We start from the raw sequence: 18,521 nt of genomic DNA, 5'->3' as shown, positions 1-18,521 counted from the left end.
TTCGTTTTTTTTCAAATCCCGAAATCAAGTATATAATATAAGAATTATACAAAATAGAGAGCTACTTAGATGTTGCCACGTTTAAAGAGTTCCTGATAAAAGGTCAAAAGTGGCTTTTCATTTTTAATAATTCTTAGTTGATTTGTAGATTTGTAATTTCATGCAAAGTTTGTTATTATTTTTAGAGAAATTATCACAAATCGTCTATGTGGTTTGCTCGATTCGCATTTTGATCCCTGTGCTTTTTTTTATCATTAGGTGTCCCTGTACTTTTCCTTTTCATTGCTAGTCGTCCCTGTCACTAACAACCGTTAGTTTTCATCCGTTAAATTTTTGTCCCGTTTGTAACCGTAGGGACTATTTGTGATAAAACATCTTTGAGACACTATTTGTAATTAAAAGACAAAAACTTCTCATCTTCCTCCCTCTCTCACTGCCACCACCATCCAAACTTCTGGTCACCCTCACAGCCTCCTGCCGTCGCTCTTTTTCACCATAAGAAACTCCGGCCATCATCCTGAACAACATAGGGTTTCATCTTTAACCCTAAGTCTTAATTACTTAATCACAACCATGGAACCGTCGCCGCTGCTGATGTTCCGCCACTCTACCGTCGTCGTTGTTGTTTCGTTTTCCGGTGAACTTTTCCGACGGTGACAAGTGGTGGTTCTCGGTTTCCGGGGAACTTTTCTGGCGGTGGCGGGTGGTAATTCTCGTTTTCCGGCGAACTTGTTCGACGGTCATAGGTGGTGGGCGAGCGGTCAAGAATGGTGGTCGGAGTTGTGTGGGAGAAGGAATACAAAGTTTTTTTTTAATCCAATGTTTTTATTACAAATAGTCCATGTGGTAATGAACTTGACGATTATACCCTCATGTGCATTGCACATGAAGGGTTTAACGGAGCAAAACTAACGGCTATTAGTGTTAGGGACGGTTGGCAATGAAAATGAAAAGTACATGGACACCTAATAATAAAATAAAAACAGAGGGATGAAAATGCGAATTGAGCAAACCACATGAACGATTTGTGATAATTTATCTTATTTTTATATGCATATAACCCTTTTTAATAGATCTCACATTCTTAAGGTCGATGACTATAATCGACACCCTGAGCATAGGTGGAGAAGTTTAGTTTATCATAAGAAACTAGATTAGATCTTTATTACCAATCTAACTTAAGGGATACAACAGTCCTAATTTTGAACACATGAATACCGTGTGATAACCTTTTCTCCATGTCCATATCAAACCAAGAGTTCACACACTAAATTCAACTAGACCTAAATGGACATTTAGTTTAATGCTTAATATATATTATGTTAAAGATATTGATATATATAAAAACAATATAAATCGTATATGAATAGTACAGCCTACCTATTTCTCACCCAATGTACTCCATTAAAGACCCACAAAGACTATGACTCATACCATAGAGACAAAATACGACTCCTAAAAGTCTAAAATGTCATATTTGCACTATATGTCTCCCATTAAAAGTATCTAGATTACAAAATTGATAACAATGATAAAACTATTTGCCATAGGTTTTCCTCCATATAAGATCGAAGACTAATTTAGTTTATCAGGTCCACATTTCATGTCTCTCATACCTCATGTTGGACAAAATTAGATTTTGTTATTGTTGTGTTTGAAGAATACATGATATTGAAAAGCCTCCTCATACTAATAAAACTAAAAGTTATTGTATCAAAGATAAAACTGGAAATAATATTTATAATAATAACTAGATCAATATGGAACCTCTTTGGAAATTTGTAGTGAACCTCCTTATATTGAGATGAAGAAGAGAAGCCTTAAAAAGCATTCCAAACAAAAATCATTGTATCATCTAACAAGAATTTCAGTCAAAACCCTTCTTAAAAGTTGGTAATTTTTCCTCTATGAGTTTGTACATCTTTTCTTTCATCTCATCAGTAAATATCAGTTAAATACATAACTGACAAAATGGAAAAAATTACAACGACGATAAAGTCAATAAAATCTATCAGCTTTATTAAAAATTGCAAAAATCTTAATCATTACTAATCCTAAAAAGAGTTATAATGACATATAATATAATATTCTTTAGTTCGAGTATATAAAAATGTGGCCACGTTTATTCATCACCCATACAAAGGCATATAATTAGGTCCATGAATTATACACAACAAACACAAAACAAGATGAGTTGTCAGCCTAACCTTCTTATAATCTTATTCCTTTGATTTATTGACTGTCCTCTTTTGAGGTGGCAAAGGAATAAATTATCCAAATAAGAAAGAACAAAATTCGGGTTTGACATCTTTAGTAAATTTTTAGTTCTAATATGTTATGGGTTGTAATATTTGTTTTATGTATTCGATTTATGCGAGAAGGTGGTTTACACTACATAGTTGGATTATACTATGATAGTGGTTAACATCTTAAGGTATTTATAAAATAGGTTATGTCCAAATCCTGTTATGTACAATCTTTAAAAAATTTATCATAAAAAGTAAAAAGTTCACAAACGACAACAAATTAGCCTGATAGGCTGTGTACACGTGAGTTATAAAACTAAAAAACTTTAGTTATTTAAGTTGTTTTACTATTAATGCAAGAGACTATTTTAACAAAAATAAACTTTAAATGTGACTTTAAATGCATCTATTATTGTATTTTTAGAATAACATTTGTAAATGGGCACTATGATGATTAAGGGGCATGAAGAAGTGATCAAATAGACATTTGATGTTGATAGACATTATAAAAAGGTTCATTGGGATAAACTTTACATGGTTCTTACACAAATGAATGATTGATACTTGATAGGATAATAGATCTATCAATGGTCTTCATCGATCAGTTGGCTAATATGAAAAAGTGCTAAACGCATGAGAATGTAACCAACTATGATAAAAATGCTATGTAATGTATCATACTACTCGACTTGCTATATAATGTAACCAACTACGTTTTTAAGGTTATCTAACGCATGCTACCGGATACTCAACAAGTAGCAGGTAACCACTTGCACTTCTTTTTTTTTACTAAAGAACGAGCCACGTGTTACAGATTTAATATATTAAATATATATATGTATATATACCCAGCAATCTCCCAAATCATTTTCATTTTCATTTCGTCCCCCCAAATCACCCGCCCGGTTTTTCTTTTTCTTCCCCTTCACCATAACTTTCTGTTCAAATTCCCCCAAAAAACATACGATTAGCATTCCGATTTGTAATTTATGAAGGTACTCATCGTCTATTTATCTATATTTCAGTCTATTACATTAACCCCAAATTTCTAGGGTTTTGTTTAATTTTATAATTTTATTTTATATTTTTTAATCTTTTAAATTACTGATCTTTGTTGTATTTTCTTCTTGGCTTTTTTGTAGAAATGACATATTTTTACAAATTCAAGGTGTGTTATGATGGGGCTTTCATGTACGATCCTTTACGGTATGATGATACTAAAGTCATCAGCCTTATGACTCCAAGAATAGATTATGAAGAGTTTGTGCACCACATAGAGCAAGAAACAGGTACTTAGTCTTGTGCTCTTTATTATTCTGGTAGTAGTGAGCTGAAACATGGGTTGTTAAGTTTGAGGGATGAAGGTGATTTGACTGCATTTTATGATATTATTGCTTCAGAGTATGATGTTTATGTATTTGTTGATTATTATTCATTAGACTTATCTAAGTATGTTGAAAAGAGAACTGTTGATGAGAATGAGGGTGAGATTGATGAGAATGAGGGTGAGTTTGTGTCTAAAACAGAGCATGGTGAGAGTAGTAAAGGACCAAATGAGGAGCCTTGTGATAGTGATGATGAATCATATGCTCCAAGTAGTGATTCTGATGTGGATTTTGTAGCCTCATTAGACCATTTAAGTGAATGGGAAGATGAAATGAGGGAAGTTAGGAAAGGAAACCCCATTGCTAAGATCCCAACCCCTAGGCAACTTCCTAAGCTTGGTAGTAATAGGCAAGGTCATGAAGATGAAGAATGTGTTAAGACAACCGTTCATACTGAACATGAGAATTTCATAAATGAACTAATTGAAGCCCTTAAATCAAAGGATGGGGAGACTTCCAATGACCCATTGAAACCATCAGAACCAGAATTGCCTAAATTCCCAACTCATGATCCATCTACACATTGGAGATTGAGAAGACCTCAGGTGGGTGAATTATATACAAACCACAACCAATTGAGAGAATGTTTATCCTATTATGCACTTGCTAATGGATACACCTTATGGTTTGAGAGATCTTGTAAAACCAGTTTAATTGCAAAGTGTAAAACTAGACCCCCTAACATCTCTGACCCATCTAAAGGTAAACAGAGAAAGCATATAAGGTTCCCTGCTAAGCAACAAAAGTGCAAGTTTAGATGTTTTGCCAGATTGAATAATGAGAAGTCATTCCAAATAATGTCCTTGGTTGATGAACACACCTGTGCCAGAAACTTCAAGTATGGTTCTTTGGTTAACTACAAGTGGATAGGAAAACATTTTGCTGAAAGGATTAGATCACAACCAGAAATCAGGCTGTGTGAGATTCAAAATTTGGTTATGAAGAAGTACAAATGTACTATTTCAAGTCACCAGGCTAGAAGGGCCAGAACATATGCCTTGACAGAATATGAGAAAACCTTAGAGGAGCATTATGGCATGCTAAACTCATATGGTCAAGCCATTTTGAAAACAAATCCTGGTTCCACAGTACAATTAGGCATTACAACCAACCCTGATGGTAAAACATACTTTGACAGATTTTACACATGTTTCTATGGGTTGAAACAGGGTTGGAGGTTTGGGTGTAGAAGGGTTGTGGCATTGGATGGTTGTTTTCTGAAGAAGCCATTAAGTGGAAAATTGTTAACTACAGTTGGAAGGAATGGAAACAACCAAGTATACCCAATTTGTTGGGCTATTGTCAATGTAGAAAACAAACATAACTGGACATGGTTTCTGCAGTTGTTAAGTCATGATCTTGATTGCCCAGATGGTGCAGAATTAACTCTAATATCAGACCAACACAAGGTAATGTATATTTTGTTTCTGCAGTTACATTTTTTATATTGAAAATGACTTAATTAACAATGTAGGGCTTCACTTACATTTATATATATTGAAAATGACTTAATTAACAATGCAGGGCTTAATTGAGGCTGTGAAGGATGTTATGCCTAGAGCAGAACACAAGCAATGTGCCAGGCACATTTATGAAAATTTCAGGAAGCTTTACAGTGGTGTGGAGTTCAGAAACCTCTTTTGGAAAGCTGCCAAGTCCACATATATGGCACAGTATGAGGCTGCTATGCAAGAAATTAAGGTAGCTAATCCTAATGCCTATAATTATTTGATTGAAAGGAATCCCAAATCTTGGTGTAGGGCATTTTTTGAGATACATAGAGGATGTGAGGCAGTTGAAAATGGCTTTAGTGAGTGTTGGAACAGTGTGTTGTTGAAAATTAAGAACAAACCTATAATAACTTTATTAGAAGCATTAAGGGTTATTGTCATGATTAGGTTGGAGTCAATGAGGGATATAAGTGAAAACTGGGAGCATGATGTGTGTCCTACAATTAGGAACAAATTAGAACTTATCAAGAAAGATAGGGCATGTGGGTTGGTGATACATGCAGGTGATAATATCTTTGAGGTGAGAATGCACAATTATTCTTATAGTGTCAGTTTAGATGAAGGAAGTTGTACACGTAGAATGTGGGAATTAAGTGGAATTCCATGTATCCATGCAATTGAAGCTATATACAAGTGTAATAGGGATCCAGAGGAGTACATCTCTTGCTGGTTCAGGAAGGCCAATTACATACAAGCATATAACAAGACTGTGTATCCAGTGGGTGGGATGGACACATGGCTAACAGTTAATTTGCCCAAACCATTGCCCCCAAAGTCTAGAACTATGCCAGCAGACCTAAGAAGAAGAGGATTAGAGCTGCACATGAACCAAAAGTTGGGTCAACCAAAGTTACAAAACATGGAATGGACATGCATTGTAGGAATTGTTGGGCAGTGGGCCACAATGCTAGGACATGTGATTCTGAACTAAAAGAAAGACCAGCCCATTTACCAAAGCCTCATCAAAAACAACCAAGCACTTCTGCAAATCAACCAAGCACTTCTGCAAGAAAATCAAACACTTCCACAAGACCACCAAAGCCTGCACACCCATCTGCAAGTCAACCAAACCCTGCACACCCTTCTGCAAGCCAACCAAACCCTGCACACCCTTCTACAAGCCAACCAAACCCTGAAAAAACTTCTGGAAGTCAACAAAACCCTTCTGAAAATAGACCACTCAGTCCAGGCAAAGGAGGCCACAAGTTTGTCACTTCCAGTTCATCAATTGAGCATCATGATTCATCTTCAGGTATTGTTTGTAGTTTTGGTACTTAATTACAATTCCTACAAAATGAGGTCAAAATTACAAGTAATTGACTTTGTTATGTGTTTTGCAGTCAATGTTGCTGCCAAGACCAAAGCAATTCATAAGATTGGAAGAAGACCAACTGCTACTGGGACAGTCAGCACCAAACCATTCTCAACACCAAGACTAGCAGCTACTGGAACAAGTGCAAGCCAATCACCAAATAAGATTAGGAAGGCCAAGGAATATGTCAAGACTAGGACCCCAAGTCAGAGGGCCTTAAGACAAAAATTGCAAAGAATAGTGCCTGGACCAGGGTTGACTGAGGATGATCTTGTGACTCTCTTATAGATTGATCCAACTTTGTTATGTATTTAAGATAAACTAGTGAATATTTGGGATGAACTTGTCATATCTTTTAGGATGAACTTGTCATATTTTTTGTTTGCAGTTTGTACTACAACTGATCATGTCTTTTGGTTGTGAATGACATATCCCTGGTTATGGTATTTTGGCAATGTTTATGGTATATTTAGTTATTCTGCTATTTTGGCAAATTCACATTGTTAATTTTCAGTTTAGTTATTATGGTATTTTCTTCATAATATAGCTATTTTAGCAAATTGACTTTGACATTTTCATCTTAAAATCCATAACAATAACCAATTGTGGCAAACAAACAACTTCATTCCCTTTCTTAAAAACCATTACAATGACCAAATTACAATACTAAGACAGCAATTAAAAGCTTAATAATGCCACAACTCCAATCAAAACAACAAAAACAATGTCAAACAGTTTAAGCTTTGACTTTGCAAAAGTCAACTCTATTTCAACCTTCTTTTTTTCTTGTGAATCAATATTTTCTTTCATCTTTGCTTGTAAATCAACTTCTTCCTCCATTTCCTTCTTCTTTGCTTGTGAATGAAGCTCATATACAAGGTTTTTGTAATAATCACTTGGGAGTGGGTCATCAAGGAAACTGAATTTTGTGCAACACCCACTTTTCACCTAAATCAAAGTTAAATACTGATACTTATTGCCAAATACAAATAACACATAATCCCTAACCCAATTTGACCCTAAACCAATTCCTGCAAAATTAGGTCAAAATTGAAAATCACTTACATTAGGGCACTTCACAAATCGACGTCCAGGATTTTTAGCGGTCCATGAAGTGATGATGTACATCCTGGCTCCACAATTACACTTCATAAATCGCGAATTTGTTGAATTTGATGAAATTGAATCCACGGAGAAAGAGGAACGAGCGGGAGGAGGAAGAGAAAAAAAAGGGAAAGAAAGAAATGGGGGGAAATCACCAGAATTTAGGGTTTTATATTCTGTTTTTTGTTTAATGGAATTCCACGTGGCAAAAAAAATTATTAACCGGATGAATTACCTTGTGTATCCGGTAGCATGCGTTAGATAACCCAAAAAATGTAGTTGGTTACATTACATAGCAAGTCGAGTAGTAGGGTACATTACATAGCATTTTTGCCATAGTTGGTTACATTCTCATGCCTTATAAACTGTATAACACTCTGGTTAATAACTCATTGATATAATTGAAACCTTTAGGGCACGTTTAACGTTTTATGTTTTCAATTTTTGTTTTCAAAAAAAAAACATGAAATGAAAAATATGTTTTTTTTTAAAAACCCCCGGATGCCATCGGGTAGTTCACAGGGAAAACCCCCGGATAGATCGTCAAACGGCATGACATCTACGACATTGAATGTCATTTGTGTTAGAATATGAGCACATAAACATATAACAATTCACGAGTACGTAACGGAAAGAAACGTATATGTAATCGAATTAATTAACAAAGAGAGAGTCGAAACGTGTACCTTTGCGCAAAGCTTCCAATAAGATTATTATTATTTAGGGTTTAAAGTAAAACCTCTCTACGATCGCACACTAGACTATACCATATGTTAGTACCCGATCACGAACACACAAACCCGTTCTTTGTTTTACATCCGTCGAACAGTTGGAAGAAAACAAAATCCTTGTAGCCATCGAACCAATACAAGACCACCATAAATGTAAGCAATATCATAAATTGGTGTAAGTCTACATCGACATCTAGAATTCATATTGTATAGTGTTGTTCGACCAAGAGAATATAAGACTTATATTTAGGGTTTTACCTTTTTATTCTCGTACCAATTAATAACCCTTAACCCTTTTATATATAGGGTTAATAATTAGGGTTACTAAACTTGGTGAACAAGTTTGTATTGGGTTACAAAACAATAGTAAAAACCGGCCCCTATTAGGATTAATTAGAGCTCAACTCTAATTCCTAATTTACAATTAAGTCTTTCTCTTTTAATTAATAAACATATTTAAACAATCGTTTATTATATTTCGTAATCATTTTAATTAATATATTACTTTAATATACTAATTAATAATATAGAGTTACCGTGTCGTGTGACCCCGTAAGCTTAAATTATTTTCGGACATGCGATTTATTATAACATGATCACACTCCGATCCAACAGCTCCCACTTGAGCATGTTATCATAAAGGCAATAACATTGGTTAGCGTCTAGCAACACGCCAATGCTCTTGGAAATATTTAAGAATAGTTTCTTAAATTGCCAATTTGAAATGATTTAGTCTTTAATATCCCTTTGTTCAGATACCCTTGTTAATTATGAATATGGATCAATGTCATTTCATAAATTAATGATTATGTTTCTCATTTCTACAATTAATCAAGATTACCAACTTTGTCAAGACCTCCTCTTGAGTTCATTTGGGTATGGTCATACAAACATCTTAATTAATTAATGAGGGCGCCAAATGGTATCATATTTCAGTTGCAAGTTGAAGAAACAAATCCTATATTGACTACAAGTGTCTGGCAATGTCAATTCTTAACACTTCTGAAAATAGCCCTTTATTACTACCTTGTTCAGGACAGTTAGTAACTATATCAAGAAATACAATCCACACATGCATAACTCACTTGTATCTCAAGTATAAGGATAAATAAAGTAACTATTTCACGAATTTCACTTAATGACGACGATCTATAAAATGACAATTCGTTAAGTGGGGTAAGTCTAATATTCCCTTTCGAATATCATGTGAGTTTGGTACGAAATCCACCATCTTCAAAATATTTCGTTAAATATTTTCACCAATCTCTCACAATTGTCTTACTTTAATCATATTCCCATATAATTAATCGACAATAGACATTTAGAATATTTTAAATATTCATGGATCTAAACATGCAAATATAGGACACAATTATTATAAGGGAAAAATACATAAAAAGGTAACCTATTTATCTAAAATTCCTAAAAAGGAGAAGATCGTTATTTAAAGGATACTAGTTTTCATAAAGAATATTTTAAATATTCATGGATCTAAACATGCAAATATAGTTGTTTTCGTTTATTTAAAGGATACTAGTTTTCATAAATTTCCTAATAAGGGGAAGATCGTTAGTTTTAGACGCTAGTCAGCCGTTAACATCGTTAGTCTACTTACGTGGCATTACTAAAACAACTATTCATCTTCTTCTCCCCCTTTCCACTCCATCCGCCGGCAACCACCCCCTGCAGCACCACCGCCGCCTGCCACCTCTCCCTCGTCAGAAAACAAATCCGGCAGCCACCATAAACAACCCTCTAGAGTTTTCTTCAACTCTAGACTTCAAATACCTCATCACCACCACTGCTCCGTCGCTGCTACTTCTGTTCAACTTCCAGCCGCCACCACTCGACTCCATAATCGTCCAGGAGGATAAGGAACAAGTGAGAAACGTTTTTAGGGTTTGCGACATGAAAACTAAGCATGGACAGATCTGTAACTACCTGTTTAGAAGCTTGAATGTTCCTCCTTCTTCCTGGACCGTTGTGGGGTGGTGATGGTACGGCGGTACGTGGCTGCGACGGGAAGAAAAGAGAGAAGAAAAAGGGAAAACATTAGGTTTTTAAAGAGAAAAGAAATGGGTTTTGTTTTAAAAGATTATGGAGTCGAGTGGTGGCGGCTGGAAGTCGGACAGAAGCAGCAGCAGCGGAGCAGTGGTGGTTATGGAGTATTTGGAGTCTAGAGTTGAAGAAAGCCCTAGAGGGTTGTTTGTGGTGGCTGCAGGATCTGTTTTCCAGCGAGGGAGAGGTGGCAGACGGCGGTGGTGCTGCAGGGGGTGGTTGCCGGCGGATGGAGTGGAAAGGGGGAGAAGAAGATGAATAGTTGTTTTAGTAATGCCATGTAAGCAGACTAACGATGTTAACTGCTGATCGGCGATTAAAAGTAACGATCTTCCCCTTATTAGGAAATTTATGAATATTGTATCCTTTAAATAAGCGAAAACAAAATAGGTTCCCTTTTTTAGGAATTTTAGGTAAATAGGTTACCTTTTTATGTATTTTCCCCTTATTATAAAATGAAATCACTTATACCGCGTATAAAAATTCATTTTCTAAAATAACAATTGTTTAACATCCCATTATCCAAATACCAACAACAGCTTTACATGATATAACTAGCAATATCTAAGACCAATGCCTTCGGCATGCTTATTGAGTTTTCCTTTTGACAAAGCCTTTGTAAAAGGATCCGCTAAGTTATAATCTGTGTGAACTTTGAGTAATTTGATTTCACGCGATTCGATTTGCTCACTAACGTAGTGATATCTTCTTTGGTAATGTCTGACACCTTTTTGAACCCCAGGTTCATTGGCAATGACAATTGCTCCCGAATTGTCACAGTACAGATCCATAGGTATGTTATTTGAGGATTATCATGTTAAAATCCAAAAAATAAACTTTCTAATCCAGTTAACCTTCATGCCGTCTTCTATGAGACGACAATATACTCATAATCTGTCATATAACTAACAACTGTGGTTTGCTTTTAGCTTATAGCATTCCGCCGTGTCTTCATTTACAATGAAGACGTATCCCGACTGATACTTGGAATCATCTTTATCTGTCCTGAAATCCAACATCACAATATCTATTACCATCGAATCTGGGATCAGGATTTCAACCATACACCAAGAATACTTATTTAATAGCCCGCATGTACTTAAGAATATTTTTCACAGCAGTCCACTGATCCTCTCTGGGATTTTGCTGATATCGGCTAACAAGATTTTGAGCGAACACAACATCAGGTCAAGTGCATCTTACCGCATGATAGATCCCACAGCCGAAGCATAAGGAACTCTTTGCATATGCTCCACCTCTTCAGGTGTAGATTCACCGTTCTTGCTAGATAAATTAAGTCCTTCTTGCATAGGCAAATTCTCGCGCTTTCCATCTTGAATATCCTCAAGATCTTATCAATATATGCACTTTAACTTAATCCAATCAACCGTTTACTTCTATCTCTATAGATCTTCATTCCAAAACTGAATGCCACTTTAACCCAAGTAACATTACTCTCACTAGCTTTGCGATATACACATGACGCATAAGGATTTTAAGCAAAATCAAACCTCTTGATTTTCTCATCAAACCTTTAATTCCAACTCCTTAATGCTTGCTTCAATCCATAAATGAACCTTTGAAGTTTGCATACTTTGTCGGGATTTTGGATCGACAAAACCTTCTGGTTGTACCATATAGACTTCCTCGTCTAGAAAACCATTTAAGAAAGCGGTTTTGACATCCATTTGCCATATCTCATAGTCATAGTACGCCACTATGGCTAAGATGATCCTAATAGCTCTAATGTCCGCAACGGGAGAAAAGGTTTCCTCATAAACAACTCCAAAAAGTTGAGTATAACCTTTCGCCACAAGACAAACTTTATAGGTGTGTACATTTCCATCCATGTCGGTCTTCTTCTTGAAGATCCATTTACACCCAACGGTTCTACCATTTGGTGGAAGATCAACCAAGCTCCATACTTGATTATCTTTCATGGATTTCATTTCCATATTCGCAGCTTCAAGCCATTTGTCAGACTCCGGATCCGATAATACAGCATTTAAAATAGGAGGTTCATTCAAATCTCCTACTACATGTTCTTCATATTCAACCATAAGATTTAATCTTTCACGAGCACGTATTATCCTTGAGGACCTACGAATTGGAATCGCTTTATCTTCAACTTCTAGTTCACCTAGAGATTCATCTCTTTGAACATCCCCCCCCCCCAAGTTGATGATTGCTAGTATTTTCAGAAGTTGACACATCTTCTTGAGCCTCATCAAGTTCAAGAATCCTCCCATTGTCCTCTTGAGATATGAGTTTCTTTTCAAGGAACTCAACAAATCAAAAAATACTCAGACAGTGTTTCTGGTAGGAAAGTAGAAGTAGTAACCCATCGTTTCCTTTGGGTGTCCTACTAAGATGCACTTAACACCACATTCATGCGGTGTCTTGTCAACCTTCTTGGTTGGAATCATATTGAAAATGCATGCAGCAATCTCTGGAGCATAATCCCAAAACGAAATGGGAAAGTCTTAAGGTTCATCATTTTTCTCACCATGTTCAACAAGGTTTGATTTCTCCTTTCAAATATACCCTTATATCGGAGTAAGCTCTTGGATAAATCCACAAGCTTTTAGATGATCCTTAAACTTTTGGCTTAAATTTCTCCTCCTCGATCTAGAGAATCTTGGTGGTTCTACTGAGTTGATTTTCTACTTTACTTTTAAACTCTTTGAATGTTTCAAAGACTTCATGTTTATGTTTAAGCAAACAAACATAACCATAATTACTGAAATCATCCATAAAAGTGATGAAGTAGCTAATACCTTTCCTTGACATGTCTAAATGGGCTACATACACCCGAATATATTAGCCCAAGTAATTCCTTAGCCCTCTCCGGGTTTATGCGGAAAAGGTATTCTTGTCATCTTGCCGAAAACACAAGACATGCATTTCTCAAATGATTCATCATTTGTTTGTAAGACACTGTCCCTTTGAAGTCTTTAAATGTTTTTCTTGCTAACGACAATTCCAAAAACACGCATTTATCAAATGATTCATCATTTGATTGTAAGATCTCTTCACTTTGAAAACTTTCAACGCATTTCTTGCTCAAAATAATGTCAAATACACGCATTTATCAAATGATTAATCATTTGACTGTAAGACACCGTCGCTTTGAAGTCTTTAAATGTCTTTCTTGACAAAATTAAACAAGATGACAGTGTCAAAGATAGTTAGAGTCCAAGTTAACTTTGACTCTTTTGCTATTGAATTATTATTTATATAACCACATATATAATTCAATTGTGAAGATACTTGAAGCACTACCGAACCAGCTTGCTTCTTCTTCGCATTCAACTCAGCTAGATACTTTAGCCGTATGCTCCTTTTGCCGAAAGGGCCTTTAAAGGTTTTGAGCTAACACAACTTGTTTTCTCTTACCAAAATGCTTGCCCTTAGCTTACGGTTGTTTTGCTTTCTGAACCTTTCCCCCCTTGATCATTAGAACTTGGGATGTAGTAGATTTCTTTGGAAGCTCCTTCTCATACTCAATTAATATGGCATGAAGTTCAGCTATGGTTTTACTCATGTTGTGCTTATTATAATTGCGCACAAAATCCTCAAAATCCTTTGAAATTTTTTTTAGGATTTAGCCAATTGTAATAGCCGGATAAGCATAGTACAACCTTTCCAATTTTTCATGAGTACCTATTCAACTAGAGTACATGAGGACTAACCGATGTTCCTAGCTCATGTCGCAAGTCATCAAGTTGATCAAGTAGGTTGAACAACTTCACTTCGGCTTGCATTTCGTACAAAGACTTGAGTTCGCTGAGCATTTCACATGGAAATGAATGCTCAAATTGCTTTTGAAGGTTAGCATTCATGCTTCCCAACATCAAACAAGTAACCGCATTATGTCTATTGTACCGAGCATTGTATGCAGCCAACTCTCTAGTTGAAGCATTCACTCCCGGAATAACGGTGTCTGCTCATCAATGAGTTGAAACCAGTCATTGAGGTTTGGTTCCAGAAAGTCTTTCCCTTTCTAGCATCGACCTAAAAGTCGATTGGTGTATGTTTTGAGAAGGATTTGTTGTTGTCATCTTCAAAACAGACAAAAGTTCAATTATCGGTATTTTCGATAATTAATCCTTAAGAAGTGTAATTTACCCTTGTTAAATTCATCTAACAAATTACTTTCACTAAGGCTAGGATCCAACTTGACATACAATCATTTCATCAGCTGATCTGCTAGAAATGACGGTATTCAAAAGGTAATCGAGTATCGATAATTGCATTCATGCAACTCCTAGAATTATGGGACTTACAACAACACTTTAAAGGGGTATTAAGTGTTTTGTAAACATGTTTTGTCCCATCTTATGCCACGGGTCAAGGATCTCACCTCTTAACTCCTTTTAAGTCACCCAATTAAGAACATGTAGATAGTTCACCACTGGTCTCACAACGAAGTGGTAATCTACCTTGAGGAAATGCAATTCGCCTATGGTCTCACGTAGGAGCAAAAAGCACGAGCAAGTGTTCTAAGCAAAGTGAGTGGCATTGACTTAACTTTAAACGGGTAATGCATTTGATAACATAATATTTTAACAAAATCTTTTGTGTAGTCTTAACAACACAAAAGAGCTTGGTAGCTCCATTTGAACGCACAAAGAAGTGCAAGGGCAAAGGTTTGCGATGGACGCAATTAAAAACCCGCCCTTTTAAAAGGCTAACGCACTCCGGCTTATACCTCTCTTAGAGTTTGTTCAAATGGGTGAGCCAGTGTATCTCAAGGTTGTAAGACTCCAATTTTATTAATGAAATCTCTATTTCGATAGTTCTTAGTCAAGTTTATATATTTCCAAGAAAACAATTTTTGCATCACCTTTATACAACTTATAAACAAGCAAAAATTAATAAACTTACTAATTACCAAACTACTTAATCATGTAACAAGTTAAAATGAGTCACCTAAACATGGTCACTGTGGTTCATGCATATGTTTAAATCCCGGCTCCTCCTTACGAAGAAGGGGACCACATACATCAAGTTACCTTGATTGCGTAAGCCTTTAAACAATTTAATTACCGAATAATTATCAAATAAACACATAAACATGCTGACTAGAAACTTCCAGCAGCTTGATGACCAGTTTAGACCTGTTTCTGGTCCGATTCAGATTTCGGACAGAACTACAAAGTTGTAGCCCTGTGTGTTGAGCATCTTCTGTCCAAAGAACGACTTCTAACTCATTATAGATTATTTTATATGAATATTTTAGTGAACTGTTGCAAATCAGAAAAATCACACGAAAAATTCACATAGTCACACTATTATCTAATAATTAACCCTAATTATTGGATTATCATGCTTTGAAAAATATATCTCTATATATTCAGTAAAATCACAATTAATTTCGCATAAATTCCTTGTGATTTTACTATTATTTAACAACTTTAAATAATTAAGATGCACATAACATGCAATTTATAACATATAAATCATGTCAATTCACAATTCAAAACTTGCTCGAGGGTTTCAATCCACCATTGAATTAGGTCAAATTAATTAAACAAAACCCTAATTTTATTTAATTAAAATCATTTTTAATTTAAAAAAATAAGAAAAACTCTTTTTAATTATTTAATAAATAATTAAATATAAACTAACCCTTAACCTCCCTTCAAGTTTTGATCTTTATAACTAATGGATTACATATGTGGCTCGTGATACCACTGTTAGAATATGAGCACATAAACATATAACAATTCACGAGTACGCAGCGGAAAGAAACGTATATGTAATCAAATTAATTAACAAAGAGAGAATCGAAACGTGTACCTTTGCACAAAGCTTCCAATAAGATTATTATTATTTAGGGTTTAAAGTAAAACCCCTCTACGTTCGCACACTAGACACCCCTATACCGTATGCTAGTACCCGATCACGAACACACAAACTCGGTGTGTATGAAGGCTTTGTTTTACATCCGTCGAATAGTTGGAAGAAAACAAAATCCTTGTAGCCATCGAACCAATACAAGACCACCATAAATGTAAGCAATATCATTAATTGGTGTAAGTCTACATATGAATAAAAGTCGACATCTAGAATTCATATTGTATAGTGTTGTTTGACCGAGAGAATATAAGAATTATATTTAGGGTTTTACCTTTCTATTGTCGTAACAATTAATAACCCTTAACCCTTTTATATAGGGTTAATAATTAGGGTTAATAAACTTAGAGGCTCCCCAATGGGTTTGTCTCTCTATTCGTTCGACTACCTCGGACGAGTCCACACCGTTGGGTGGGACTCGTCCCTTGCTCGTTCGATAGGCTCGTCTGGTGCGTTCGTTCTTCCAGGGACGAATGTTTGTTTGTAATTTTTTTTTTTTGAATGCAACGGATAGTTTTCAAGGAAGAAGACAAAATTTTTCAACTTTCAAAAGTTAGCAAAACAGGTCCCTGTAACGGCTTGTTTGACCACCTGTACAATTTACACTTTTAGTCCTTTAACGGCTAGTTTTTGAAAAAGCCTATCTATACACCTCCATAAGCACTAGAACACACCACACTTGCATTATTCAGATATATTCACACATACAAAACCATTTTAAGCATAAAATCATATCGAACTTCAACAACCAAAAAGAAAACGATTTCTGGAACAACGCCGTGAACGATTTTAATCAATCGTACTCTAACCAGCCACCACAAACACCCTTCATCCCACCACCAAATGACCCCCATTATGCTCAATTCATGGCAGCTTATTATGCTTCACTTGTCGCTGCACAACCCCCTAATTTCTACCATGGGGGGTCGTCGTCAGCTGCACAATTTCAACAACCCGGTCAACACTTGTTTCCCACACCACCATGTAACCCCACCCCCACACACGAATCTGCTCCCACGCCGGAATCTGTTCCCACCCCCCAATCCATTCCTGAAGCACAACCAAAAAGGGTCGGGTCAAAAGCATGTCCAAACGCACCAAGAAAAGCAAACAACCAAAAGAACCTGCTACAAACTCGTCAAATTGGACCGAGCTTGAGATGAAAGTTCTCACTGAGTGTTGGATCGATGCTACAGAAGATCCATACGTCGGCAAAGACCAATCTGTTGATTCTTTTTGGGGGAAAATCATAGATAAGTACAATGCAAGATTCCCCAACAACTCAATAAACCACAATCAGATAAGTGGCAAGTGGAGAAAGATCAGAACAAATGTGTCAAAGTTCAACGCAATCTGGAAAGGCTATGATGGTTATCGGTACAGTGGTGAGAACGATGCCCAAGTAATGGAGGAAGCGCGTTCAGAGTACTTTACTCAAACCAAAACTCAGTTTACCATGTACGAGTGTTGGTTGCTTGTGAAAGATAAGCCAAAGTTCTTCGCTCCATCCGGTCATGATGTTTTGGGTCGAAGCTTGCATAAAAGGAAAAACGTTCTTAATGTTGTTGATATGAAGATGAGGAAGAGGAGGGGACCCAATTCGCGCCGGTGGACCTTGGTGATAATGACTTCTTCGGTCAGGATACTTATACGCGCCCCCTACTAAGTCAAAGGCATCACGAACATCTGCTTCTTCCGATGCGGGGTCTGCTCGTTCTTCAGCTTCCGACCTAGCCGCCCGACTCGACCGACTTGGGTGTAAAAAGGAGGCGGTGTTGAATGAACAACAAATGTCCTTGGCTGCCATTCGTGAGGAAGAAAGGAAGCGCACCATGTATACTGCTCTTTCTTTCATGGACAAAACAAAATGTGATGATGAGGAGAAGAATTACATCAAGGAAGCCAAGAAGAAACTCATGGCGGACTACAAAGACTTCCTTTTCAGTCCCAATTAGTTTAGGTTTAATTTAAAAAAATAAAAATGTTGTTGTGTTTTTTTTTTTTTTTCATTTTTAGGTTGTGTGCTTTATTATTGTAATTTGTTATTCTAATGAACTTGTGTGTTTTGTTAATAATTTGTGTTAGTGGACTAAAAATGTATTTTATTAATAGTTTAGAGGGTTAAAAGTGTAAAGTTTGGATAAATGGGTAGAATTAAATAATTGGTGGGTCCAAGACTAGTCTTTAGTGGATGAGTCTATTGGGTGCATTTTGGGGGGATTAGTCCTTGAAGTGTTTTTTGCTGATGTAGCACTGACATAGACTAGTCTTAGGTGGATTTGTGGTGTCCATTAGGGAGCCTCTTAGTGAACAAG

At 36.1% G+C, this 18,521-nt stretch overlaps 2 protein-coding genes across 2 annotated transcripts; both read left to right on the top strand.

The window, feature by feature from the left end:
* Nucleotides 1–3,480: 3,480 nt before the first annotated feature.
* On the top strand, nt 3,481–6,909 carry LOC122595376. The gene is made up of 4 exons (XM_043767727.1): nt 3,481–3,535; nt 3,647–5,040; nt 5,156–6,394; nt 6,483–6,909. The coding sequence occupies exons 1-3, from the start codon at nt 3,481–3,483 to the stop codon at nt 6,071–6,073; spliced, it is 2,367 nt and encodes a 788-aa protein (XP_043623662.1). The 3' UTR covers nt 6,074–6,394; nt 6,483–6,909.
* Nucleotides 6,910–17,290: 10,381 nt separating this feature from the next.
* On the top strand, nt 17,291–18,161 carry LOC122595371. The gene is made up of 2 exons (XM_043767723.1): nt 17,291–17,717; nt 17,848–18,161. The coding sequence occupies exons 1-2, from the start codon at nt 17,291–17,293 to the stop codon at nt 18,159–18,161; spliced, it is 741 nt and encodes a 246-aa protein (XP_043623658.1).
* Nucleotides 18,162–18,521: the final 360 nt, after the last annotated feature.

This window comes from Erigeron canadensis, chromosome 4, assembly GCF_010389155.1.
Source record: "Erigeron canadensis isolate Cc75 chromosome 4, C_canadensis_v1, whole genome shotgun sequence".
NCBI classification, from domain to species: domain Eukaryota; kingdom Viridiplantae; phylum Streptophyta; class Magnoliopsida; order Asterales; family Asteraceae; genus Erigeron; species Erigeron canadensis.
The sequence above is the reverse complement of the archived record's forward strand: the minus strand, read 5'-3'. Positions and strand labels throughout refer to the sequence as shown.